Here is a 26,302-nt window from a genome sequence, read left to right on the forward strand (position 1 = left end):
AAACCACAACAAAATGGTATAGTAGAAAGAAGGAATCAGACATTAATGAACATGTTAAGAAGCATGATTAGCAGATCAAGTTTACCTTTATCCTTATGAAGCCTTAACAATCGCTGTGTATATTTTAAATAGGGTTCCATCAAAGGTTGTCCGTAAGATAGCTTTTGGACTATGGAAAGGATGGATATCTAGTTTACACTATTTACACGTTTGGGGATGTCCATCTGATGTGAGGCTTTATAACCCGCAACTAAAGAAGTTGGATAAAATAATAATAAGTGGTTATTTTATAGGCTATGTGATTAACTCTAAGGGATATAGGTTATATTGTCCTTCTCATTCTCCTAAAATTATTGATGCTAGAAATACTAAATGTCTTGAGGAGCATGAAGAAAGTGGAAGTGGTTTGACTCAAAAAGGTAGAATTTGAAGAAATAAGGGAACTACCTGTGGTACCTTTATTTATTGAAAACTTGAATGTTGCTCAGAAAAATTCTCATGAATTATCTAAATAACAACAAGTTCAAGAGTCACCACCACTTGGGGAACCACATCAAGATCAACCCGCTTTACCTGAATCCACCGAAGAAGTGTTTGAACCAGTGGGAATAAGAAAATCCTCAAAAGTTCGAAAACCAGTAATTTTTAGTGACTATGTTGTATATCTCCAAGAGTCTGATTATGATATTGGACTAAAAGATGATCCATGCTCGTTTTCACAAGTCATGAGTGGGGAAAACTCTACACTTTGGTATGATGCCATGAAAGAAGAGTTAGAATCTATGTCTGAAAATAAAGTTTAGAATCTCGATGAATTACCAAAGGGATCCTCTACTATAGGTTCCAAATGGATTTTCAAAACCAAAAGAGACTCATCTGGTAATATCGAACAGTATAAAACCAGATTTGTAGCCAAGGGTTTTACTCAAAGGGAAGACATTGATTACCATGAAACCTTCTCTCCAGTATCAAAGAAGGATTCATTGAAAATAATCATGGTATTAGTAGCTCACTTTGATTTAGAGCTATACCAAATCGCTGTGAAAATGTCTTTCCTGAATGGAGATTTTAAAGAGGAGGTATACAAGCGTCAGCCTGAAGATTTTGTAATAAGGACAAAAGTAACCTTGTTTGCGAGTTGAATAAATACATTTATGGGCTAAAGCAGGCTTCCCGCCAATGATATATTAAATTTTATAATGTTGTTTCTTCATTTGAATTTACGGAGAACATCATTGATCAGTGTATATATCTTAAGATAAGCGGGATCAAATATATTTTTCTAGTCCTATATGTGGATGACATTTTGCTTGCAAGTAGTGATTTGGGGTTGTTGCACGAGACTAAACAGTTCCTTATCCAGAATTTTGAAATAAAGGATATGGGTGAAGCCTCTTATGTCATTGGCATAGAGATTCATAGAGATAGATCCCAAAGATTATTTGGACTATCTCAAAGGGTCTACATTGAAAGAATTAAGGAAAGATTCAGAATGAAAATTGTTCACCTATAGCAGCACCCATAATTAAAGGTGACAATTTCTCATTGAATCAATGTCCACAAAATGCGTTGGAAAATGAGCAAATGAAAAACATTCCATATGCTTCACTTGTTGGGAGCCTTATGTATGCACATGTCTGTACTAGACCTGATATTGCTTTTGCGGTAAGAATGTTTGACAGATATCAAAGTAACCCTGGTCTTGTCCATTAGAAAGCTAGTAAAAAGGTTTTGAGATATTTGCAATGAACCAATGATTTTAAGCTCACATACAAGTACTCTGACTCACTGGAAATGATTGGATATTCATACTCTAAATTGGGTGGATGAAAAGACACTGGAGGTGTTGTATCGTGGAAAAGTGTCAAGCAAACGATTGTTGCAACATCTACTATGGAAGCTGAATTTATATCATGCTATGAAGCTACATCACAGGCGTTATGACTGAAGAACTTTATTTGCGGCTTTAGGATTGTCGATTCCATTTCAAGGCCCTTGAGAATCTTCTGTGACAATTCAGCTGCAATGTTCTTTTCTAAGAACAATAAAAGTGGCAGCCGAAGCAAGCATATCAACATAAAGTATTTGATAGTTAGAGATTATGTCAAGAAGCAAGATGTGTGTTTTGAGCATGTCAGTACTACTTTGATAATTGTTGATCCTATGACTAAAGGTGTGCCGGCTAATATTTTCAAGGATCATGTAACCCATATGGGTCTTAGTAGCTCAATGTAGCCTTGCTTTACTCTCTAACAGTTTGTCTGGACATTATGTTTATTTTGATATGCATGACAATGCACACTTTAGTTTTTCATGTATTACTTTGTGATCATTGGATCAATAAAGTTGGGCATTGAATTACTTATATTTTCATTCATAAAGTTGTTAGACACTTTATTAGAATATATTGTGCATTGTAATACATGGAAGGAATTGTTTGTTTAAGAGCATGACCGCCATGATTCGTGTAAGGATATCTTCTAGTTAAAGTGATTATTGCATAACTTTTAGTTGAGTGATAAAGTATGTGGCCATATTGTTATAATTGTCACTCATACAGGATTATCTGATTATAATATGTGGACCAAGTGGGAGAATGTAAGAATTACACGTCTCTTTCAAGAGACTTTTGTGGCCCACATATTATGGTAATTAATTTGTTTAACTTGTCTCCCAAGTAATTGCTTTATTAGATAAGATTTTATTGTTATGAATATTAAGAAGTTTCCTTGATGGAAGGAAACTATTAATTATGAGTCCCTAGGGTAATCGTACTTAGGGCTAAAATATTTGCCTAAGAGTCCCTAGCTAACTTATAAATAGGCATGCGACTCCACAAGTCTGGTATCCTATTATAGACATGCTAGAAGACTCTAGGTTTTTCTGTCAAAGTTTTACAAAGGTGATTCCTTACAACGCTTGAACAACAATGGTACGTTTTTATTAATATTCCATTGCGTTGGCTCTATGTATTTATGTGATTTTTTTAAATTTACACCATATCTTGGCACTTCACAAATTAAAAGTTGAATATCTAAGTAACTCGATTTGCTAGAACCTGCAGATGAATTGAAGCCAATGTACATTCACTTGATTACCAGATCAAATCATAACCCTACAAACTGAAGGAATGAACCAAGGCTTAAGCATTAGTTATGTGCATCAGAAAGATCAACTCAAGACTTTCTCTACATTATTCAACACTTCTATGCCCACCAAGGCTTCTCTGTAAAATCTTTTGAAATTACATATTGGAATCTTGAAGAGTAAGGTAGCCATTCAATTATCTGAGATGACTTTTTATTGGTTCTTCCTTCAACACATTTATGTATGGAATCGCGAAGCTTCTTTTCAACGTTTTCCATAACCCAGTTAAGAAGATCATCCGCTGGAATACTTGCTTCCTTCGCATATCTTTCGAGAACCTTAGGTAAGAATACCCTTTTTGACTTCTTTACAACAATATTAGCCTGTAGAAACTCTCTTTTTGCCGCTTCCAATTCCTCCACAATATTTAAGGCTGTGTACACTTTCAGCTAGAAAAGAAGAAAGAAACCGAAGAAGTGTTAGATGTTGACAATCTGTTTAGATCCAATGTATATTGATATTACTCCGTTTTGCTTCAAATCTATCAAGAAGTCCTCAAGAAAGCGATATTGTTGGTTTACCAATATAAGGAGAAAATGCAACTACTTACCGAGAGATCAAAAGAAGCTCTGGTGCACAGGAAATATACAAGACAAAAAAATAAAATAAAATGAGAAAACATAACTACTTACCATGGGATCGGAAAAAGCGCCAGTGCAAAGAGCAAACAAAACAAGGGGCTGGAACTCTTGAAGGGCGAATTTTGAACTGATGAGTTGCTTTTCTTCGCCCGATCTTTTCCGTAAAGCAGTTGACAGAATGGTCTCCAACCACTGTAATTGGAGTTAAGAAAGAAAAATCATCAAGTGTTGTTAAAGTAAAAACTGTGGATTTACTAGGCTTTTTTGTAGCTAGTGTATATTTCAAGAGGACTTTAATCATTTTCATATTTCTTTTGGCATTTAAATCAGCCACAACTGCTGAAGCCCTAAATTTTTCTCCTCTCTTTGAGAAAGTGCATATTGGAAGATAATAACATACCATACTACTGTATATATATAAAAAAAAAAAAATTGAGAAACAATTGTACATATTGCATAAGGCTACAATAACTTTAACTATGTCTTAGTCCCAAACAAGTACTTATAAGCTGAGAATGGAAACCGGCACAGAGAATCTTTTTGCTAAATTATTGTTACATAAAATGAGCAAAAGAGGCAGGATCCAAATTAGTTTCTAATGATGTTATACTGCTATTCCTTAACTGGAGCTTTTAGCCATTCTAAATTTGAAATAGTGAATACCCGTCCAATCCGATGCGTACGCAGGCCAAAAATCGACTGTTCAATGGCATTGGCACTTATGATCTGGCCACCAACATTGTAAGCAGCCTGCACTATACAGAGAAGCAAATGGTGATTCAAATACTCAAAGATACATCTATGATAAATAAGCGAAGTAGATCAATCAGCAACCAGACAGTGTTTCTATGCATTCCCATCCTAATAAATAATTAGAATGAAGGATAACAGAGAAAATCATTTAAAGAGAAAAGAAAAGGACCATAACTCCGATACCAATCTGTATGCATATTTAAATACTTGCAATCCATAATAGACAAAAAGAATAAAAGGAGAATGACGCATAGTAAACACAAATTAGATTAGACTACCTTGTGAAACAATGCCAACCTCCTAAGAGAGTTCTGTGGTACTCCATATGCCAGATATGCCTAGATAAGACAAAGAAGGAAATGTAAAGAAACATAATAAACAAATCCAAAAGGAGAAACAATACAAGCAAGCAAGAGCCGTCTTTACATGCATAACTAAGGAATTGTACAAATTGATCCAGAATGCCATCTTGGCATTGGTTTCCATCTGACTGATATTTGTTCTTTCCAATTGCTCCACCAAAACTCTGAAAGTTTGAAACAAAGATACATATCAGAGTGGAGATTATCATGTCATCTGTTTTTTTTCTTTTGTTGCTTTATAGGCGTCTTTGCTATAGAGAGATAAACCAGCATATATAGCATGTATTGCACCAAATACAGAAAGATGATACGAAAAGCCTGAGCCCCTTAGCAAATTATGAAAATGTATCTTCCACCTATATCATTTTTATTGATTATAGAATAGTTGGTGCAACAAGATCTCCTCTGACTTAGTATCTTTCACCTTCAAGCAATAGAAAAGTTCTAAAGGCATTACAAAAGGATGCAAGGTCTACTTAGGATATAGTAATCTGTAATTCCACTTAGACACTTAGTACTTCTTCTATATCGGGCCGTCTTCAAAACAGTAATATCCTAACCGATCAAAGAAAAATTGTAATATCATAAAAGCTTATCCAGTAGGTCAGAACTCCTTAGTATCTAAAAGAGATGATGCTTTACAAAATGACCCAGATTAAACATAATGCTACTGGTGAGAAAGTGAAGAATTTCCAGAGCTTTTCCGGGTATCCTCTGATAACTACGTTAGGCAAATGATCCAAATACAGAATTGGCCCGTAATTATGGTTACAGCCTCTCATTCATTCCCGTTTCCTTTCTTTAAGGAGGAAATAAATGCTTAACTGTAACAGCGATTGGCTTTCTCGAGAGTGCTTATTTGGTCTTCTACATAGTTTAGTCTAGAAATGCAATGGATGCTAGTGACCTGACTAATAGGTGTTACACTTCTAGAAGAAAAAAGAGCACTAAAGGTTAACCCGAAGTCTCTTTTCCGGGCTATAATTTGGAGCATAACATAAATTCTGAAGGATGGCGTGGCCCCAATGTAGGATAAGATGCGGGAAGCGAGGCTTAGATGGTTCGGGCATGTGCAAAGGAGAAGCCTAAATGCCCCAGAAAGGATGTGTGAGTGGTTGGCTTTGGCGGGTATGAAAAGAGGTAAAGGGCAGCCTAAGGAGTATTGGGGAGAGGTAATCCGGCAGGACATGGCGCGACTTCGGCTTATGAGAACATGGCCCTTGATAGGAAGGTGTGGAGGTCGAGAATTAGGATTGACGGTTAGTAGGTAGTCGAGCGTTGTTCTATTCCCGCACCGGGTTAGTAGGGCTAGTCTGATAGTATCTTGCCTTAGGTTGCTAGTATTACATATTGTTTTCTTACAATCTTCCGCTACAATTTCCTAGTATCTTGCCGTTGTTATTGCTTTCTTTCATCTATTTTTCTGGCTCTTAGACTAATAGTATTATCTTTCTGGCCTTTGTTGTTGTTACTGTTTGTTCCTAGTGTTCTTTTCATCTTTCTAAGCCGAGGTTCTATCGGAAACAACTTCTCTACCCTCAGGGTAGGGGTAAGGTCTGGCTACACACTACCCTTCCCACAACCCACTTGTGGGACTCTATTGGGTTTGTTGTTGTTCTTGTTGTAAAGTAAATTCTGATTCAAATGGTGGCTCTAGGACAAACAAAATCATTAAAAAAGGGAGAAACAACCATCTTGTAATTCAAGAAAGCAGCATAGAGAAGTGGCAGCGAACTCAAGACTTCTCTTTCTTAGGGCCTCAACTTTTCAGTGGTAAACTTATGTAGTTTAAGCTTCTTTTATGCTATCAATGAAATGCACCTGTAGTTGCTGATGGCATAAGATGCACGAGAGAATTTATTCTTGTCTGTTGCTATCCAAGATATTTCAATAGTGGATTTGCAAAACCAATCTCTGTCTTCTTTAATATCATGCTTTGGAATTATCACATTAGTGGATGACCCTGATGACAAAGGTGATCGCTTTTCTTCAGTACTGCTCGACTGATCTGTACTACGGAGCCAACAGTATACTGCAGCCATGCACCTTACCATTTCCTCAGACAACTTACTGGGGCACTGGTAAAGATGGTCTTTAAGACTTCGGGACAGAGGAGCTTTCTCCATTGATGTTTGCTCCTGCAATAATTGACAGAAAATAACATGAGTCGATCATGTGGAAAACGTTGCTCCGATGAATTAGAGGAAACAAATAATGAAAGCTCTACAAGTAAAAGGGTATTTCTTTGACATAATTGGGATTGAATGTTTCATAGTGAGTAATTTGGATCCCCTTTCAGCAGAGAATGATAAAGGGCCAATAGAACAGCTTGTTTGTTAGTAAAGCAAAAGGCAGATTCAGCACAGAGCACACCACAAGAATGTAATAGAACACTAGAGGATAAAAGCATTGCATAATATTGGATGTGCTATTTAGAAGTGTCAAAGAAAATTAAAAGAAAATATAGATATTGAATTCCATTTGATACTATAATGTGGGCACTGAGTATGAGTGGGGAACTCAAGTTTTAGCATGCCAGAACCTGGATAACAAGTACAGCCCAAAACCAAAGACTAAGTAAGATATTTTGAACCTAGAGCTGTATTAAGTTAGTTACAACTGCTCAAAAATTGAATTCCTTATGATATTTAGCTTCACCTTTAGTTCCAACTTTCTCCATGCACATAATTTTAGGTTTCAATATTTAAGAACCAACACAAAATGTTAAATTGGATATAAATGCATGCATGGCGTAAGCCGTAAGGTGACATGCTTAAATTATACTCCACGTATTCAACTTTAGGTGTGCTTCATACTGGTAAAAAAAATCTAATGGTAGCAAAATATCAGAAGCAAATAAACAAAAGTCAAAGTGGTTTGTCCTTTTAATGTTTTCAGTTTCCTAGCAGAAAAAACAAGAATTCTAGGATTCATGTTTTTCGCCATATGGATCCTGACTGGACAAGGGGCTTAAGCAAGAGACCGACCAACTACAGCAAAGTGTTAAGGTGTGGCCACGTTAGCAGAACTTCTCATACTCTTCGGATTTTTTTTACTCTTAGGGTTGGAACCTTACCTTAGCATGGGCTGAACAACTTTTCTGAATGTGTGCATTAGCTTTACTATTATAAAATGAAGCATGTCTTGATTTTGACTGCGACAAGTTCCTTTTTCCCAATTCATTTATGGCAGCAAGAGCTTGGAATGTCCGCAAAGGAAACTTTTTGGATGAGCAAAAGGCACTTGATATTATACTTGGGTGTTTTCTAGACTCAGCTTTACTATGTGCTGGAGAAGTCATGACCGAACTTTGCTCAGAAGAAGGCCGGCTAATGCATTCTTCAAAAACGCTCCTGTACAGAGAAAGGACGTGCTGCTCACGGTTTGCAACCTCTTCTTCAAGTAATTCAATCTCAGCTATCAACTCTTTTGTCTGAAATGAGAAGAAAACCATATTAACCTTGACTAAGTTGAGCAGAGCCAAGGCTGGGAGTTGAAAATGAGAAGAGAACATCCAATATTTGATGTTGTCAACCTTATAGACAAAGAATATATATATATATGAACTATATCCAGAACTATAATGGGAAAACTCAAGTCAAGGACAATCTTCAGAACTGTATAGAGTTACTAGAAGACATGGTAATCAACCATTCCAATTAGCAGATTGCAGGAGTAAAAAACCATTATCTGATGCTCCATTTCCTATATTTTACCAAAACAACTCAAAGGACTAAAGCGATAAAGAAAGTAGAAAAGTTAGTTGTCAAAGGTCAGGTACCTGAGCAGCAAAATGCCTATGTCCAGGAGAGAGGGTGCTAGAAGCTCGTCCCATTGCCCTCTCAAGCACCATACGCATTGATTTTTCTTGCTGCAAGCGCATTTGTAGCTGCTCGATCTGCGCATATTGATTATGTGAAAGAGAACCATAGATTCAGATATTGGTAAAGTTTCTGAGAAGTTACTTTTGACTTCCAAATGAAACTAAGATGTACTCCGTTCCAACTAGGAGAAACACGATGATATTGAAGTGCTCAGAAATCTGTATATCCATGGAGTATTGGCCTCATTTCCATTTATAGATGTCCAAATTAATTTTCCAACATGGAAAACAAGGTTCATTTTATCCTAAATTTCAAGATTGGAGTTTTACTAAGATCCTGCTTACATTAATGAGTTAGTAAAACTTTCAGAGATGGATAGTGAAAAACATGAAACCTCAATTTTTCTAATATTGTCTGTTTAATAAGTAAATTTTTCTCTACTTCCTAGTAGACAAAGATTGGAGAACAAGTACATTCAGTACCTAGCTTTAACAATAATAAGAATTCTATCAATACCAACAGCATAGACCTAGAATCAATTTATGCTTTACACTAACTGGCTTGATGCATGGCTCAATGTATCTCGAGTTGCTGCAGTTTAAGTAGCAGCAAGGTCAACAAGACGGTGTTGAAGATAAAAATCAGAAGTATCCAACAAATGGCATAGGCAATTTTTTTTTCTGTAAAAAAATGTGATAATGGATTTGACTGCATATAGTAATGTATGATAGACATTAAGTGAATAAAATTTACATCTTTTTCCAAGGAGACTCTGTGGCCTGGAACTGCCTCTCTGCTAATAATTTTGGAGAATTCATGTAATGGACTTGCTTTACAACTCCTTGCTGAAGGTAGCAAAACCTGCACATTCAAGATTTTATCTGCTCATGTCATTTACTTATCTAATCAAACTTCATCATTCCTCTAAATAAAGCAAGCCCGAATTATTAAAGATCCTCAAATTTCGCTTATACAACAGAAGAAAAACATGAAGCTCTTACAGGTGGTTCATTCAACTCTTTTCTTACAGATTGTCTGTCTCCGCCTTTTGATACAGCAACGTTTTTGTCGGAAGCACTGAGACAAAAGCATAACCAACTTAGAAGGCCAAAGACACAACTCAATTTTAATTCATGCACATTTAAATTAGCAATTAAAGAATGAATTGACACAAGATTCCCTACTTAATCAAATTAATCTCATCCTAATTTGAGCAACTGTAGTTTTTGTAAACTTCCGCCTTTGTGTTAGTTCATGTTCTTGGTCAGCAATATCTGGACACAGCTCTAGTCATTTTTCACCATGGATGTGAATCCAAGGAAAAGAAACAATAAGGATTAACTTAAACATAACAAGCAAATATCTGTAGCCATTTTATCTTGTAAAGGTTCATACATGTTGCTAACATGAGGTGGTAATAACATGATTTTGTGTTAATTTCAGAGGATTTACTGATAAACTACTCTGAAAATGATTCTTCTTTTTTCTCCTTCATATGCCAAAAAAGCATGCTCTTCTTGCAACATAAATTTACAATCATATAAGGCCAAGTCAAAATATACAAATGCATTCACACTCAAGTTAAAGTTAACCATCCAATTAGACGTTACTGATTAATTCAATAAGTTGAAGAGGAAGGCAAGTATTTTTTTTCTCTAATTTGGACATCCAAGAACTGAACATCATTCAGAAGATTTCGAAATCCTGGTCTTTGAAAAAAAAAAAAAGATTTAGTCTTCTATACAAGAAAAGACAGCATTCCATTTTTAAGTGGCAATGTTCCTCAAAATTTCATATCTCCTTGAAAAAGGGCAGCCCGGTGCACGAAACATCCGTTATTCATGCAAGGTCCGAGGAAGGCTGCACCCCAAGGGAGTGTGATGTAGGCAGCCTACTCTGATGCAAGCATCAGTGGCTGATTCCACGGCTCGAACCCGTAACCTATAAGTTACACAGAGACAACTTTACCGTTGCTCCAGGCTCTCCTTCAATATCTAAACCATGAGTAACCATCTAATAAACCAAGGAACATCAAATACCAGACAAATCGCATGATTAGAGGAAAATTAAAGTAAGCTAAGGCTAAAAAATGAACCTTTTGCAACGCCTATGTTGGGCATAACCATATGCACATTTCCAAGAACTGCCATTTTCTTTCTTCCCAACTCTTCTCTGATTTTCATCTATCACTATATCATTCATTGTTTTTTCACTTTTGTTAGAAACCAACTAGAAAATACTCTGATATCTCACATTACATTCTTGAATACACTACAAAACTCAGACATGTACATACATACTTAATAAACTCAAGAAAAAAAAAGAAAAAAAAATATTTTAGCATGAGTTAACAAAGCAACAAAAAAACAAATGAATGGGACTGGACAAAAGATTATGATGAATGGGCTACAGAAAGAATAAATGAAGGAATGAAGGCAGGATAAATGATTTCTAATGGGGGTTTTTAAAATAAATAAATTGGACAATACTAAATTATTAATCTGAAGAAATTGAATGCAGAGAACAATGTTTAGAACAAGATGAAAGAAAAAGAATGGTGAAGTTGCCAACTACTTAGTAAAACACACACACACACACTCTATAGATTATAGATATAGAAAAGCTATAGAAATTACCACAAAGAGATGGGACCAAGTTAGCTGCAAAGCATTGAATTGCATGACTTAAGTGTAGTTGAGAGCATTGAATGAGATGGTAATTAATTTCACCTGCCACTCTTTGCATTTACGAATCTTGATTTTGGTCAGAACTTTAACAAGAAAACTGAGGGGATGATTTTTTTTGAAAGACGGAATTGTTATAGGAAGAAGTGTAACTGTGCCAAGAATTTGAGCATCGGATGCTGACTTTTAATTCATACATAAGAGTTAAATCTTATGAATTAAAACACTGATAGACGGTCATAATAAACGGTCTATATTATCATTCTTTTAAAAAATTTATGTCTTTTAAGAAAGACATTAGTACAAGAGCATTCAGCTCTCCCTAGCACTGGAAATTTGCAAGTAATTGAAATTGATGTTATTATTAAGGTAGTAATTACATAATCTAGTAATTACATTGTATTATAATACGATCTATTTGTTTGTCATAATATAATTACAGTATAATTATAAGTGTACCGTTTGGTTGCATAAATATAAATACACAGTTAAATTTTAAATATAAAGTTAATTATAAAAAATTAAATTAGGATTTAACAAATATATGCTTTATAAATTATATTAAATTTTGACAATTAAGATGCATATTGTTTCTTGAAAAATATATTAATTACTAACCATATATTTGTAACTAATATTGTAAAAATAATATTTTGCTCTAATTAATTATAAAAACTAAAAGTACATATTTTGTAAAAACATCCAAATATAACATAAATTTAAAATTCAAAAAAATAACATAATACTCTTATGTAAATTACAACATAACATATAATAAGTTTCAACATAATCTAAGTAATATAATAAAAAAGAAATGGAAAATATAAGTCTATATAACCTCATTCAACAATGAGATTCTATTTTAATGGCATCACTCATTATATGCCGAATTTATTAATGACTCGTTATTTTTAAACCTTGTTTAAACCTAGGACTTCCCTTTTTTCCAAAATTCCTTTTGTTTAAACCTTGTTTTATATGTATACAATTTGTTCAAAATCTTTGCCTTGCTATTTGAATTATACAACGTCCAACGTGCTTTACTTGCAACTATTTGATTCAACTATTTGTTTGTTAATGGACTAATTTGTAAGTATAAGTTCGGTCGGGACCCACAGTTGTGGACCAAGAGGGTGCCTAACACCTTCCCCTCGAGGTCATTTCGAGCCCTTACCTTAATCTCTGGTAATGCAAACCAATCCAAGAGTTAATCGCTCTAGATACCCTAACGCACCATAACCCATTAGGTGGCGACTCTTCAAATACCCAATTTCCAAAAGGAACTGAGTTATTACCCCCCATGAAAGTCGAAACCCGGACTTTCTCCGCGAGGTGCGATATAACTCAAGATCAAACTTTGTCCTGCCACGCTTCAGTCTCGATTGGCCATACGATGGATGAACCGGTTTCGACCGTATACAGTACCAGAACATGACATGTACTTATTTTTTCGTCCCTTGCAAAGACACAAACACGTCTGTGACCATCAAAGAATATGATGAGATATTTTAAATATCTATTTTAAATATCACGTATAAGCTTAGGAAAATAGAAAACCTTTCGAATAGTAAAGGGCACTTTATCCCTTTAGTGGGTTTACACAGTGCAAATTCCGATCAATCGAGTTAGTGAACTTCCACTACCAGGTGGTTAAACCGGATAAATAAATTATGTTTGTGGTTCAATATTGGACTATATTTCTTCCCCGGGCGGATTTATAACCCAACATATGGGCATGTGAATCGATGGTCTCTCTATTAAATTAGGTATTTTATGTACATATTTTTTAGAATTGATCTGTGGCCGACACTCATGCTACAAAAAAGCTAATTGGTGCACTTGATTGAATGTTGAAGTATTTATCTAGAGAAGTAGGAATTAATTCCACTTAATACTTATTTTTCTCGATACAATTATGTTATAAAAATCTTATATCCGCCTCAGATTCCCTCACGGAATCTTGAGATAAAAAAATAGAGAGTTTATTCTGCATAGGATTTGGTTTCTTTAAAGTTATTAACAATCAGAATAAAACTGGAAGAAAGATTCTTGAATAGTAGCTTTCAAAATGTTGGGCAATACTGACTAGTAAATCAGAGCATGCATGCACCGAAAAAATGGGTCTCACCACCATGCATGGTTGGTAATACGTAATAGTAATAGTTAAATGAAGGTGCAATAAATCAGCCATTGATGAGTGTAGAAACTTAAAGAGTCTAGAGAGCTTTGAATTCAACCAGTTTCAAAATTTAGATTTTGGACCACATTTTGGTCAATTTCTGCGTTGACTTAGATTATCGTTCACGTCACAAATGCACTATTAAAATAAAAAATCTTCAAAATAACTTAGTGTATATACTAAGGGTTCGATAGGCCGATCCGGGTTAACCCGACACTACAATTGTTGACCAATTCTGAATTCCGGTCTGAGCCGCTCCAAGCTGTGCAACGGCGGCCCAAAGGTCAAGCCACTAAAACAAAGGCTTTAGACCCCCAATTCTGGGGGGCCCAAAAATTTTCTTTTTATTTTCTACTAGTATTTGTATTGAAATCCCGACTAATCTAGATTCGTACCACCTCAGGCCTAGTAAAAGAGAGAACACATTTTAACAGGATTTGTTTAAGCACAGGACTCGAACCCAATATATCTAAATAAGGTAATAAGTTAGATCATATACATCTTACAACAATCTTTAGAGGTAGGGTCTAAATATATTGGGTATCTTAAAATAAAAAGTAAAATATTTTATATAAGGTAAAGATAAAAAATAAGACTTGGACTATTGAAGATACCAAAAAACAGATTCTAAAAGTTTATTACACGTTTTTAGTGAGAAATGTAAAAGGTGAATAATAATATAGGTACTTCACTAATTATGTTAATAGTAAAATTTAAATAATGAAAAGTTTTATATTCGCGACAAGGGTTTAGGGATAGTGACTCTCTTTCCCCAATTAAAAGTTATAGTGTTCTCTGTTGAAAAAAAAGAGTTTTATTTTTTCTATAAAAAAATAAGAGTTCAAGTGTACCGTTGAATAAAAGTATATTCGCCTTCCCCCCCCCCTTTCCCCTCAGGTTTTAAGCATTTCAACAAGTATATTAGAACATAAAAAATTATTTCGATATCAAGTTATCAACTTATTGAATCTGGTTCTATTATCTAAGATCAACAATATCTTATGAGAGATTAAATTATTTATAAAAAGAAACTATTAACAACTTTACATCTTAAAAAGTTAGAAAAATAGACTTCAATTAAAAATATAGATGAATTATTATTATTTTTTCTTCTGAAAGGCCCCAGATTAAAAATTGGCTTTAGGCACCGATGTAGTGTCAAGTAAGTTTATTTGCCGAAACTTGCACAAATAAAATGAATTTACCTGCTAATGTCATTTATGTTGAGATTTATATTAGTCACGCCAAGTTTCTTTTTGGCCAAAAGTATTTTTGACCAAAAATTGAGCTCTTTGGCCAAGCTTTTGGAAGGAAAAAAATACTTTTGAGGAGAAGCAGAAAAAAGTAGCTTCTCTCCAAAACATTTTTTTAAGAAAGCACTTTTGAGAAAAATACACTTAGAAGCAGTTTTTTAAAGCTTGGCCAAACACTAATTGCTGCTCAGAAGTGCTTTTCAAACTAATTAGTCAAACACAAACTGCTTCTCACCAAAAGTACTTTTGAGAAAAATACTTTTGAAAAAAAGCACTTCTCAAAATAAGCTGATTTTTGCGGCTTGACCAAACAAGCTAATAGTCTAGAGATAGAGTGCTAGACGATTCTAAATTATTGTCTATAGCGTGGTCGTTTTCACTTGGCATGGACCATGCATTAGGCCAAAAGTTTAATTACAATTCATAATGAACATATGAATATAAAATCCATAATTCATTATTTCGGCATCATTTGTTTTTACAATATTCTTTCACTGTCGATATCTATCTACAGTCTCCTAATATATTTTATAATATGTTAGAGGTTATTTTTGAAAAATATGTTGAGTGAATTTGAATTTCAAAACTTGAAACTTAAGATAATTCAGTGTTCGTAGTTTTCACTTTGAGATTCATCATATTTACGATTCTAATAATATTCATGTTTCATGTATGTGTGAAACTGGATTAAATTAAGAAAACATGAAAATACTGTCGATTAATTTAGTGATCATTGCTTTTGGTTCTTCTTCGCCTCTTTTTCATCCTCTTGTCTCCACTCTCCATGCCTTCAATTTCAAAACTTTATAGCTCTTCTCCTTTGTTAATTGTTTAAGAAAATTTGTTCTAAAATCGTAGAAGAGGTTTTACTTTTTCTTTTATTTTGCTTTTGATTTGGTAAACCCTCAAAGTCCATTTTCTCTCTCTCTCTCTCTCTCTCTCTTTCCTTTTTTGGTGATATGAAACTCCAAGGGTCAATGACCCTTCTTCCCAAGGGTCGTTGAAAGTGAAAGAACTCTAATCATTAGAGCAATTCTCTCTTAATTTGCAAAATAGGTTTAACTTAATAACCTTTTAAAATGGAAGTAGAAAACAACATCAAAGTACAACAATTAAAATAGCCCCTTAATTCACTTTTTACCCTTTCTTATTTTCAACCACATTAAAAGTATAAACAAAAACAGTAACAATACCCAATGTATTCCCACAAGTGGAGTTTGGGGAGGATAGTATGTACACAAATCTTATTCCTACCTTATGAAGGCAGAGAGACTGTTTCTGATAGACCATCGGCTCTAAAAAAGCAAAATAAAAAACAGTAATAACAGCTAGAAAAATAATATAATCGAAACAAAAAAATAATAACAATCTAAATATAGGAAACACGAGGATAATACTAGTACTACATTTATGAAAAAAGAGTACACATCAAACCTTAAACAATTTTTTTACAAAAAAAACTAAGGTGTGACATAGATGTATGTACTAAACCACGGATTTCCCCTGGTTTTGGTTATTTTATTCTCAAAATGACATCACAAATACCTATCCTTCTTTAGTTTTTTGTAAGATTCTTTTTTCCTCTTTGAAAGGTTGTCGTATAGTAGTTAAGCTTAACTAACCAAAATTTCCAATTCATTTATTGGAATGTCCATTACTATATATGTAATTGAACTTAATTAGTTGTCTGCCTAATTAAACCCCAATAATGTGTAATATTATATCAAAGAAAGCCGGTGGGTTGGGCCGGCACCAATCATTTGCCGGATTCTACTCAAATAAGGCCCCATGGCCGGTGAAACCTAACCCAATAGGCAAATAAACTTATTTATTTTTGTTTCTTTCTAATTATAGTCTCAACTATATAAGCTATTATTTCTGGAACTTCAAAAACGATCAAGTTTTTAGCAAATACCATAATTGATTAATTAGCAAGTTTTTAGTTGGGAGCAAAAATGGCGAAGATTGCCTTTGGTAACTATAATGACTCTGTTAGTGCAGCCTCAATCAAGGCATACCTAGCTGAATTCATTGCTACTCTTCTCTTTGTGTTTGCTGGTGTTGGATCTGCAATTTCTTACAGTAAGTAATATATTATTGTAACATCTATTGATGTTTACTTTCCTTATTGTGATGTCATAAGTCACTCAAATTTAACCTCTATTTCGTTACAAAGACAGAATATAATAAGTTTATATGATCAATGTCGTGGAACTAATTATGTCTTTATGCTTATCGTCATAGAAATGTTCTTAGAAAAGATTATGAGTCTCAGACGCCCAATGAGAAAACATACATGTTTCAAAAGGCTTTTTTTTATTAAAGTTTGCATGCTATGGGCAGGGGCGAAGCCACCTAGCTAAGGGTGGTCAATTGTTGAAAAATTACACTATGTATAAAAGTAAAATATTAAATTTTAGATGTATCCAATATATATTGAACACTTTTTATCGGGAATTTTTTTTTACTTCTTACAAGTTTGAACAACCTCCAGGAAATTTCTGACTTCGCCACTACGAAGTGTCTATTTAGTAGAAAAAAATATATTATATATCAAACTATAGTATTTTTTATTTGTTGGGGGATTTTGCAGATAAGTTGACAACAGATGCAGCTCTAGACCCAGCTGGTTTAGTAGCAGTTGCGGTGGCTCATGCATTTGCATTGTTTGTTGGAGTTTCAATGGCAGCCAATATCTCAGGTGGCCATTTGAATCCAGCTGTCACCTTTGGATTGGCTGTTGGTGGCAATATAACTATCTTGACTGGTTTCTTCTACTGGATTGCCCAATTGCTTGGCTCTACAGTTGCTTGCCTTCTCCTCAAATTTGTTACTGGCGGATTGGTATGTATTATGTGGAGAATTAGGGGTTGTTCAATTTAACCCAACTAACCGCCCATCCAACCACTTAAATTAAAAATAGTCGACAAATGTATAATCCATATATAATATTTGTATAACCGTATATAATCGATGTATAATTTATGTATACTTACTAGAAAAAATAAACATTAAATCTGACTTTGACTATTTGAGCAACAGGGCTAATTTATAAGGGGGAAGTACACAAATAGCTAATCTTAGGATTGCTACTTAGGTATTAGCCAATACTTATTTTGTCATGAAAATTTGAACCAAAAATCTCAAATTCAGGACAATTTAGGATCTTTTTGTTCTGAAAAAATTAAACTGAAAACTGAAATTTAGGATACATAGGCTAATTCCTAAATAACAGCTCCTTAAAGTGGCTACCTGGTGTCATTTCTAACTTAATGGGCCTCAAATATTGGGCTTTTGCAGGCTGTTCCTACCCATGGAGTTGCTGCTGGGCTCACTGGATTTGAGGGAGTGGTAATGGAGATAGTCATTACCTTTGCACTTGTCTACACTGTTTATGCTACAGCAGCAGACCCCCAAAAGGGTTCCCTTGGAACAATTGCACCAATTGCAATTGGGTTCATTGTTGGAGCTAATATCTTGGCTGCTGGCCCATTTAGTGGTGGGTCAATGAACCCGGCTCGATCTTTTGGGCCTGCTGTGGTTTCTGGAGATTTCTCTCAAAACTGGATCTATTGGGTCGGCCCACTTATTGGTGGAGGATTAGCTGGGCTTATTTATGGTGATGTGTTTATTGGATCACATGATCCACTTCCAGTCTCTGAAGACTATGCTTAGAGATCGTTCTCGGGCTAACACATTGACCGACCATTCAAAAATAATTACATTTTTTAGTCAAGTATACAAAAAATATGTATTAAAAATATATATTTTATCAGCTATTATTTTTGGAAGCGGCTATATTGTGTAGTTTTCCCTCTTGTCATTTGTGTTTTTCAAATGTAACATTTAATTTTTTGTGAGCTTTGTAATTTCTGCTCTGCAACAACTTGTACTTCATTTTATTTAAGAAAATGTGGATATTTCCTTTTGTAATATTTTGCAATTATTATTTTTCCTATATTCAAAGTCACCTTGAAATTTGGCAATTTAATCAAACTAAGACACATAAATTAAAATAGAAGGAGTATCATGCATTTGTACGTTAAACGTAATAAAATCAATGCCCTAATCTTTTCAAGACTTTTTAGAACTTTAACCATAAAAGAAGAGTGGATTTTTTTTCTTTTTGCCGCGTGATGAGAAAGTTAATCAAAAGGCATCTTTTTCATAAGAGTGTGCAAAAAGCAATATCTCAACTCTTTTTATTCAATCCTTGAGGGTTGGCTTTTTAAACATTGCAATTACCTTTCTACTTTGTAATGGATCAAATTTGCAATGGATGTAAAAGTTATTCCCTGTATGATTGATTGGACTACATATTCCCACTACAATAAAGCTCTATTTTGAAAATTTACACTTGCTTTTCACAAGTCAATGAGGAGGCGAATAATCACATTTAATTTGAATTATCCATCCAAAAAATTTAGCAGGGTGTCCGTTCTTATATACGGTCAAACCTCTCTATAACAACCTCGTTTGTTCCGAATATTTTTGGATGTTATAGCGAAGTGCTATTATAACATAACATTAAAATTAGTTCCGAAAAAACTTGGCTTTTATAGTGAAGTGTCATTATATAAGAATGTTGTTATAGAGAGGTCTGAGTACTGTACTAAGTTCACAAGTTATGGAATTTTCTTCCTTTGCCTTCCAAGGGTGGGAGGGGATATAGAAGCAGAGACGGAGTCAAGATTTTAATTTTATGGGTTCTGAATTTTAAAACAAATTTCAAATGCTAATAATTCAGTTCTAGATTCAATATTTGTACATATTTAATAATTTAAAAAAAATACAAATACACTATTTAAGTAAAAGTTATTGAGTTCGACCAAACACATAAACGGGCTTCTAGCTCCGCCCGTGTATGGAAGAGGAAAATGATCATGTTCATTAGCCATCTTTTGCAAGTATGTGGTATATGCATAGATAAACTGCATGTATTTTTGTTCTTTCCCCACTCTTTTATATATAACTAAATAAATATATACCAGTATTATCACTTAAGTTTAAAAGAGTTGCCTACTTAAAAATCGATTATTAGGTGAGGTAGCTTAATGCCTCAACTCTATTTCCCCACTAATTTCTTTTGGTAACGCATGCATAAGTCTCAAATTATTCCTCAAGTGCTTTGAGATATGATAATGATACATGTCAATGGAAATAATGAGAGTAAAATGGACGCATAATAGTGGCTATTTTCCCAAAGTTGCAAAACAATGATTGATTCCTATGGCAAATACTCTTGGGTATAGGCATGTGAAAGGATCAAAAAGCAGCAGCTAAATATGGGAGCGAAATCATTGTGCTCGCATGGGATTCCAAGTAAAAATTTCACTATAGTCACTATTACTCCCATTTATGTAGTGATCTCCTCGACCATAAAGCAGCCAAATGCAGCTGTAAAATTCATCTGAGTTTCACTTTCTAAGTCAGCTTTTTGAGTTATTTTATCCGTAAGATAATAGCTAGTTACACAAGGCCGAGAACCGGGGAGCAACCATAAAGTTATCTGCATGTGGTTTATAAGTCACCGGTTAGAACCGAAAAGTCAGCCACTGATGCTTGTATTAGGATAGACTGTCTATGAGCCTGTTTCGCCAAGTTGCAAAAATCAGCTTATTTTGAGAAGTATTTTTTTCCAACGTGTTTTTTTATCTTTTCAAAAGTATTTTTGGGGAGAATCAATTTGTATTTAACTAATTAATTTGAAAAGCACTTCTAAGCAGCAATTAGTGTTTGACCAGACTTTTACGTGTATTTTTCTGAAAAATACTTTTGCAGAGAATCTATTATTTTTTGCTTCTTCTCAAAATCACTTTTTTCTCCCAAAAAGGATAGGAGAAGCTTGGCCAAAACGCTATATATTATGATGTGTGGCCCTTCCCCGAACCATGCATGAACGTGCCATGCGTTGTGCACCAAGCTGTCCTGCCATAATAATTAGCTATATAGCATGTCAAGTCTGATCACTTGCACTTGAAGAATTTTTGCTGTTCATGATCATCCCACAAGCCTATCTTTTCTGCTATCACCACTTTGGTATGATTAAGATCTTTGTTTATTTAATTATGTTCCAATTACTGCATTCTCTAGTGAGAAAGTATTAAAGAAAAGTTTAATTTATATTATTGTTAGTGTCCACTATCAATCTGCTATAACATATTAAACTACATTAATAAAATTTATTTATGTTAATTCATTTACATAGTTAGTATATACAAATTAAATTCATTAAAAAATGGCAAACTGAATGAGTTTAAGGTTACGAACTTGTTCTATAAAGGATTTGTCTTAAAAAACCACCTTATTATTTAAAAGACATTAATTTGATAGATAAAACAGATAATTAACTACATTCTTGAACATTTTGTTGCCCCGGCCTTATCCCAATTCCCATGTAACCAAAGAAAGATCATTATGCATATAACCAATTACCAAACTAAAAGAAGTGAAAGCGCAAATTCTAACCATAAAAAGGGCAGCTCGGTGCACTAAGCTCCTGCTATGCACGCGACCGGAGAAGAACTGGACCACAAGGGTCTATAATACACAGTCATACCTTGCATATCTGCAAGAGGCTGTTTCCACGACTTAAACTCGTAACCTCTTGATCATATGGCAACAACTTTATCAGTTACGCCAAGACTACCCTTCTAAATTCTAACCACAGAATCATTACTGAAGGATTAACCATTATATATCTTTGGAGGAAATATTACAATCTTAAAAGTCCATCTCTAACTCCAATTTGTCGATTTAATCAATTACACCCTTGAAAAATCAACTTTCCGAATTGCACGTCACACCACTTTATACACTAAAAAACCTTTTTAATTATCTTATATTATACCTCATCTTGTCCCTACACGGCCTCTTCCCAAATCCAAGGTTCGCAAAGTTTTTATTATTATTAAAGCACTGTTTTTAAACCGTGTAATAGTGTACTCCCAAAGTTAAGAACCACCGAAAGTTATGTCTCAAACATATATGATAGATTTGATCCCCACTACCCATTTTTTAGTTGTTTTAAGTTTCTATGTAGTGTAGATTTTTTTTACAGTATTAGGTTACCAAAAATAAGGATAGATATAGATTTTTCGTACCGGATTCATTTGAATCCAATATTTCTAATAAAACTTAAATTTATGTGCGGAAATTTACTAAAATTGTCACAGATGGTAGGCCTCGACCCATAATATTAAAAATAAAATTGGATCATTACTAAAAAATTTAAATGTTGAACTAGTAAATATTAAATTTTGGATATATAACTAAACTCATAAATATTAAATTCTGGATATATAACTGCAACAAACTATTTTTTATAGGTGAGTCTAGTAACCTGAAAAATAAGGTACATTACATGCAAAAACATATTGAATACTTTGATAGTACTACTTTTTTTTTTTTTACACTATTTATATATAGAAGTTAAATCCTGGTTGGAATACAATAATGTTGTTCACACTGTAGGCTCGTGTGCCTGTGTATAAACTAAAATCCAACCTTTTGTAGCCAGTGTTTTAACGTTAGGAAACAAAGGGTCCGTTCAATCAGGACAATGTTTTCTAGGTTTTAGTCAAATTAATGTTATTTTATTGGTGGTTTTTTCAAAAGGAATATTAATTGGTTTGGAATACGTGAATACCAATGTATTTTTTTTTCACGAGGACGTATATTTTAAGGTATTATTTTCTGTCCTTATGACACCAACCTGAATTCTTGGGAGCACGAGACCAAGTGTGTGTATGTGTGTGCCTATGTTAGCTATCATGTACCTCTGTTGTTTGCTTTATTGTCTCTCCTATATATAAACTTATTCTACAATTAAAGCTAAAACCAAAGTGTGTATGTTTTTAACTTGCTTTTTCTGCCATTAGTGTTTGTATACAATCCTCAGATTGCCAAGGTAAGCCATTCCTTCACCCCTCTCACTCATTTCTTAAGATACAAAATATTTGATACGACGGGAAGTCATTTTACGAGAAAATATTTTTCAGGAAAAAATTATTTTGCTGCATAAAATTAGTTAGAAAACATTTTTATCCATCAAGAAATAGGAAAATGACTTCCATCGCTTACCTACGGAAATCATTTTTTTTTACAATTATCTTCACTTTTAACTTCATGTTTCTCAAATTAATACTTGGTGGATCTTTAGAACTCAAATATTTCGTTAAGACACCCTCGAGTTTAATAATATTACTCTCACCGATCAAATGCTGAAAATTATTTGACCAGTACGTCATGAGTTCGAGCTGTAGAAACATTATCTGGCAGAAATGCGGGGTTCGACCCTTCCCGAGCCCCACGCATGGCAGCTGACTCACTTTTTTAGCTAAAATAAAAATAAAAATATTTTTTACAAAAACATAATCATGAGTCATACTACAAGCTAATTGTCCACTACTTAATAGTAGTATACTTCAAGTGTTGCTTTACTCTTCTTTGGTTTGAACACTAAAATATTCAGGCAAATATAGCAAAAGGGTGAGAATTGGAGAGAGCTGAAAACAGGAAGTAAGAAATATTATGGAGGAAAACTATCTGTTGGGTTGGAAGAAGAATGATTCAGATAATTGGCTTGTGAGTGTAGAAGAGGATGAAGAGATGAAAGCCGATTTACCTTCTTTACATCAACCACAAACACCAATGGAGCCTATGGATTTCTTGTCAAGATCATGGAGTCTTTCTGCTTCTGAATTATCAAAAGCTCTTGCTCAGAAACAGAAACTCCATACTTTTGACAGGAAATTTAGTGTGATTCCTGAGTCAGTTTCTCCACCTCCACAACTGGTAAGTTTCCTACTTCAGCTTTTGTTTCTTTTGCTTCCATTCATGTAATATGTTGTTGGGTGTGCGAATAAAGTCCCACTTGGGAGCCTGTATAAGAATCTCTTAATTGTGTGCTGCTTTTTGAGGAAAATCGTGCCGGCTTGACTCAAAGCGGACAATATCATAGTATCTTTGGGCTGGTTGAGCCCAACATACTTTCTTGACTATAATTTCATTTTTCATGGTTCAATTTTTTGCATTTTTTCAATCTTGAACTTGGTGACATGAGATTTTTGAGTCCTTTAAGTTCTAAAGTCAAACAAACTTACCGCCTAACACCACTAAAGCAAGAGGGGAAATAGGGAATTGACCATTTGGTGTTTGTAAGCAATATAAAACCATAAAAATGCTATATATATATATATTATATATACATACACATACAAGCAAGTTCGCGTTAACTATATAAATCTTCATTGTCCATGTTGCTGACTGTCAACTTTTCCTTGTATCTTATCTTGGGACCAACAATATGAGCAACCTCACATAAGTGGAGTTGGAGTAGGTCCAAAAAAGAAAGAAAACTTATTTGACTAAGTCATTTTTGTCTTAATTTGTTGTAAGATGCTGAATTTTTATCCACAACATTCCAATTCAAAGAGTTGAAAGAAATTTAACCTCTCAAATATCTTATGAGTGATGATCTTCTGGCAGCCAGGAACCAAGATGTCGAATTCACAAAATGGGCGAAGAACCGGGGGGATTGTAAGGTGGTTCCATCCTAAGGATTCTAACAGTAGCATAGTCAAGAAGAAAGAAAAGGCGCGCCTAGAAAATGCGCATATGCACGCTGTCCTATCTGTAGCAGGACTAGCTGCAGCATTGGCTGCTGTAACAGCAGCAGAGAACTCGAATGGTTCAAGCTCAAAGATGAGCATGGCTTTAGCATCAGCTACCGAACTCTTGGCCTCACATTGCCTTGAAATGGCTGAATCAGCCGGGGCAGAACATGATCGTGTAGCCTCAGTTGTTAGATCAGCAGTGGACATACATAGTGCTAGTGATCTTGTCACACTCACAGCTGCAGCTGCCACAGGTACATATGTATTAGTTAATTCCTATGTTCTTGCAAATGGATTTGAGCTATTGATACACATGTTTATTAACAATAACCATATTGCTATGAATGAAAAGCTCTGAGAGGAGAAGCAACTCTTAAGTCAAGATTACCAAAAGAAGCAAGGAGGAATGCATCTATAAGTCCATGTGACAAAAGCATGGTAGAAGATCAAAGTTTTGCTGCTTTCCCTAATGACATGGACGAACACGATTCCCCCTTTGTAGATGAATTGGTGCATATCACAAGGAAAGGTGAACACTGATTTATATTCAAGAAGTATTATTAGTTTTGTTATTTCACAATGTCCAACTAAAGATCATTCAATTTTCTACTTGCTAATTTTACTTTTTTATTCTGAATTCTTAGGTGTGCACCGATGGAAACGCGTGTCTGTATATATAAACAAAAAATCTCAGGTCTGTCAATAGGCTTTCAAGATTTTCTTCTTTGAGGTATCATAAATTTCATAAATTGAGTTGCGAATGCACAAAAATGGAATCACTAACTTCTGTTGAATTGACAGGTTGTAATCAAGTTGAAGAGTAAACATGTTGGTGGAGCTTTTTCTAAAAATAACAAATGTAAGCTCTCCCCCTACATTTCATGACAGTTATTTTTGTTCTTTCTTTTTCCATTTCCTCTATTAGAGTTGTTCAATAAACGATGCACTCCATTCTGAGTCAAATCTAGAATTTAAACTTGATGAGTTCAGCAATTAAGGCTCTTACCACTAAATCCATTGCACTGTTTGAAATTTTAGTGATTTTTACACACGCGCGCACGCGCACACACACACAATGCTTCCTGTCGAAAATGTTGGGTTCAGTTGAACCCATTGAACTCATGTTGTGTCTGCCTCTGACTCTATTGGTGTGCGACAGGTGTTGTTTATGAAGTGTGTGATGGAAGTGATGCATGGTTGTTCAAGAAAGAGACTGAAAGTCAAGATTTGTACCTTGGAGTAAAGACGGCTCAGGGTCTTCTGGAGTTCAACTGCAAGAACAAAAGCCAAAAACAAAAATGGGTTGATAGAATTCAGAAGCTTCTTGATCGAGTCAGTTTATTTGAAGATACCGAGGGCTCAATGACAATGTTGAACATTAACAAGAGCATTTGACTAACATATTAGTTTCTTTTTTTCAATTTTTGTGTTACTTTCTGTATAAAGATGTTTGAGATAGTACTTGGTTTGTCCATTGATGACTTTTCACTATTCAACAAGAATTTAGCATCTGAAAGCTTGGCATTCTGAGGCCAAGTCTTGTTTGTAAGAATTTTGTAAATTTTCCTAGTACGGTTTGGGATGAAATAGGCTTGAATAAAGGAGAATGGAAACAACGAATTCATTATTCCCAACTTATTAGTTAAATACACTTGAATTTTGAAGAAAGATGTCATTCTCCTGGGACTTGTTCTTGTTTATATTTCAATATTTTTTTCCCTTTATTCCCTTTTTGTTCATATCAAATAAATGGAGAAAACTCTATTACAACAAAGTGACATCTTCTTTAGTGCAGAATGTGCGCGCACACACACGCTATATTCTGAGCCTCACTTCAACTTATCATTATGTTATGACTATAATATGAACAGGAGCAAAGACAGATAAACAATGAGGGATGAA

General features: G+C 34.4%; 3 protein-coding genes across 4 annotated transcripts; 2 read left to right on the forward strand and 1 right to left on the reverse strand.

The window, feature by feature from the left end:
• Positions 1-3,026: 3,026 nt before the first annotated feature.
• Positions 3,027-11,437, reverse strand: LOC107802890 (uncharacterized). Of its 2 annotated transcripts, none has more exons than XM_075246923.1 (11): positions 11,304-11,437; positions 9,669-9,744; positions 9,421-9,528; positions 8,625-8,741; positions 7,920-8,276; positions 6,665-6,981; positions 4,908-5,007; positions 4,760-4,819; positions 4,392-4,478; positions 3,780-3,920; positions 3,027-3,536 (listed from the first exon to the last, which is right to left on the reverse strand). In XM_075246923.1, exons 4-11 carry the CDS (start codon positions 8,724-8,726, stop codon positions 3,207-3,209), a joined length of 1,494 nt encoding a protein of 497 aa, XP_075103024.1. In that variant the 5' UTR covers positions 8,727-8,741; positions 9,421-9,528; positions 9,669-9,744; positions 11,304-11,437; the 3' UTR covers positions 3,027-3,206. The 2 variants fall into 2 exon arrangements, with proteins under 2 accessions (XP_075103024.1, XP_016481959.1); XM_016626473.2 differs by lacking the exon at positions 11,304-11,437 and adding an exon at positions 10,763-11,268.
• A 5,223-nt stretch (positions 11,438-16,660) lies between these two features.
• LOC107802889 (putative aquaporin TIP-type RB7-18C) lies at positions 16,661-18,732 on the forward strand. Its single transcript, XM_016626472.2, has 3 exons — positions 16,661-16,865; positions 17,377-17,627; positions 18,084-18,732. Exons 1-3 carry the CDS (start codon positions 16,739-16,741, stop codon positions 18,456-18,458), a joined length of 753 nt encoding a protein of 250 aa, XP_016481958.1. The 5' UTR covers positions 16,661-16,738; the 3' UTR covers positions 18,459-18,732.
• A 3,827-nt stretch (positions 18,733-22,559) lies between these two features.
• Positions 22,560-26,029, forward strand: LOC107802891 (VAN3-binding protein). The gene is made up of 7 exons (XM_016626475.2): positions 22,560-22,692; positions 23,257-23,579; positions 24,273-24,654; positions 24,753-24,929; positions 25,045-25,094; positions 25,202-25,259; positions 25,560-26,029. The coding sequence occupies exons 2-7, from the start codon at positions 23,316-23,318 to the stop codon at positions 25,793-25,795; spliced, it is 1,167 nt and encodes a 388-aa protein (XP_016481961.1). The 5' UTR covers positions 22,560-22,692; positions 23,257-23,315; the 3' UTR covers positions 25,796-26,029.
• Positions 26,030-26,302: the final 273 nt, after the last annotated feature.

This window comes from Nicotiana tabacum, chromosome 1, assembly GCF_000715075.1.
Source record: "Nicotiana tabacum cultivar K326 chromosome 1, ASM71507v2, whole genome shotgun sequence".
Taxonomy (NCBI): Eukaryota; Viridiplantae; Streptophyta; class Magnoliopsida; order Solanales; family Solanaceae; genus Nicotiana; species Nicotiana tabacum.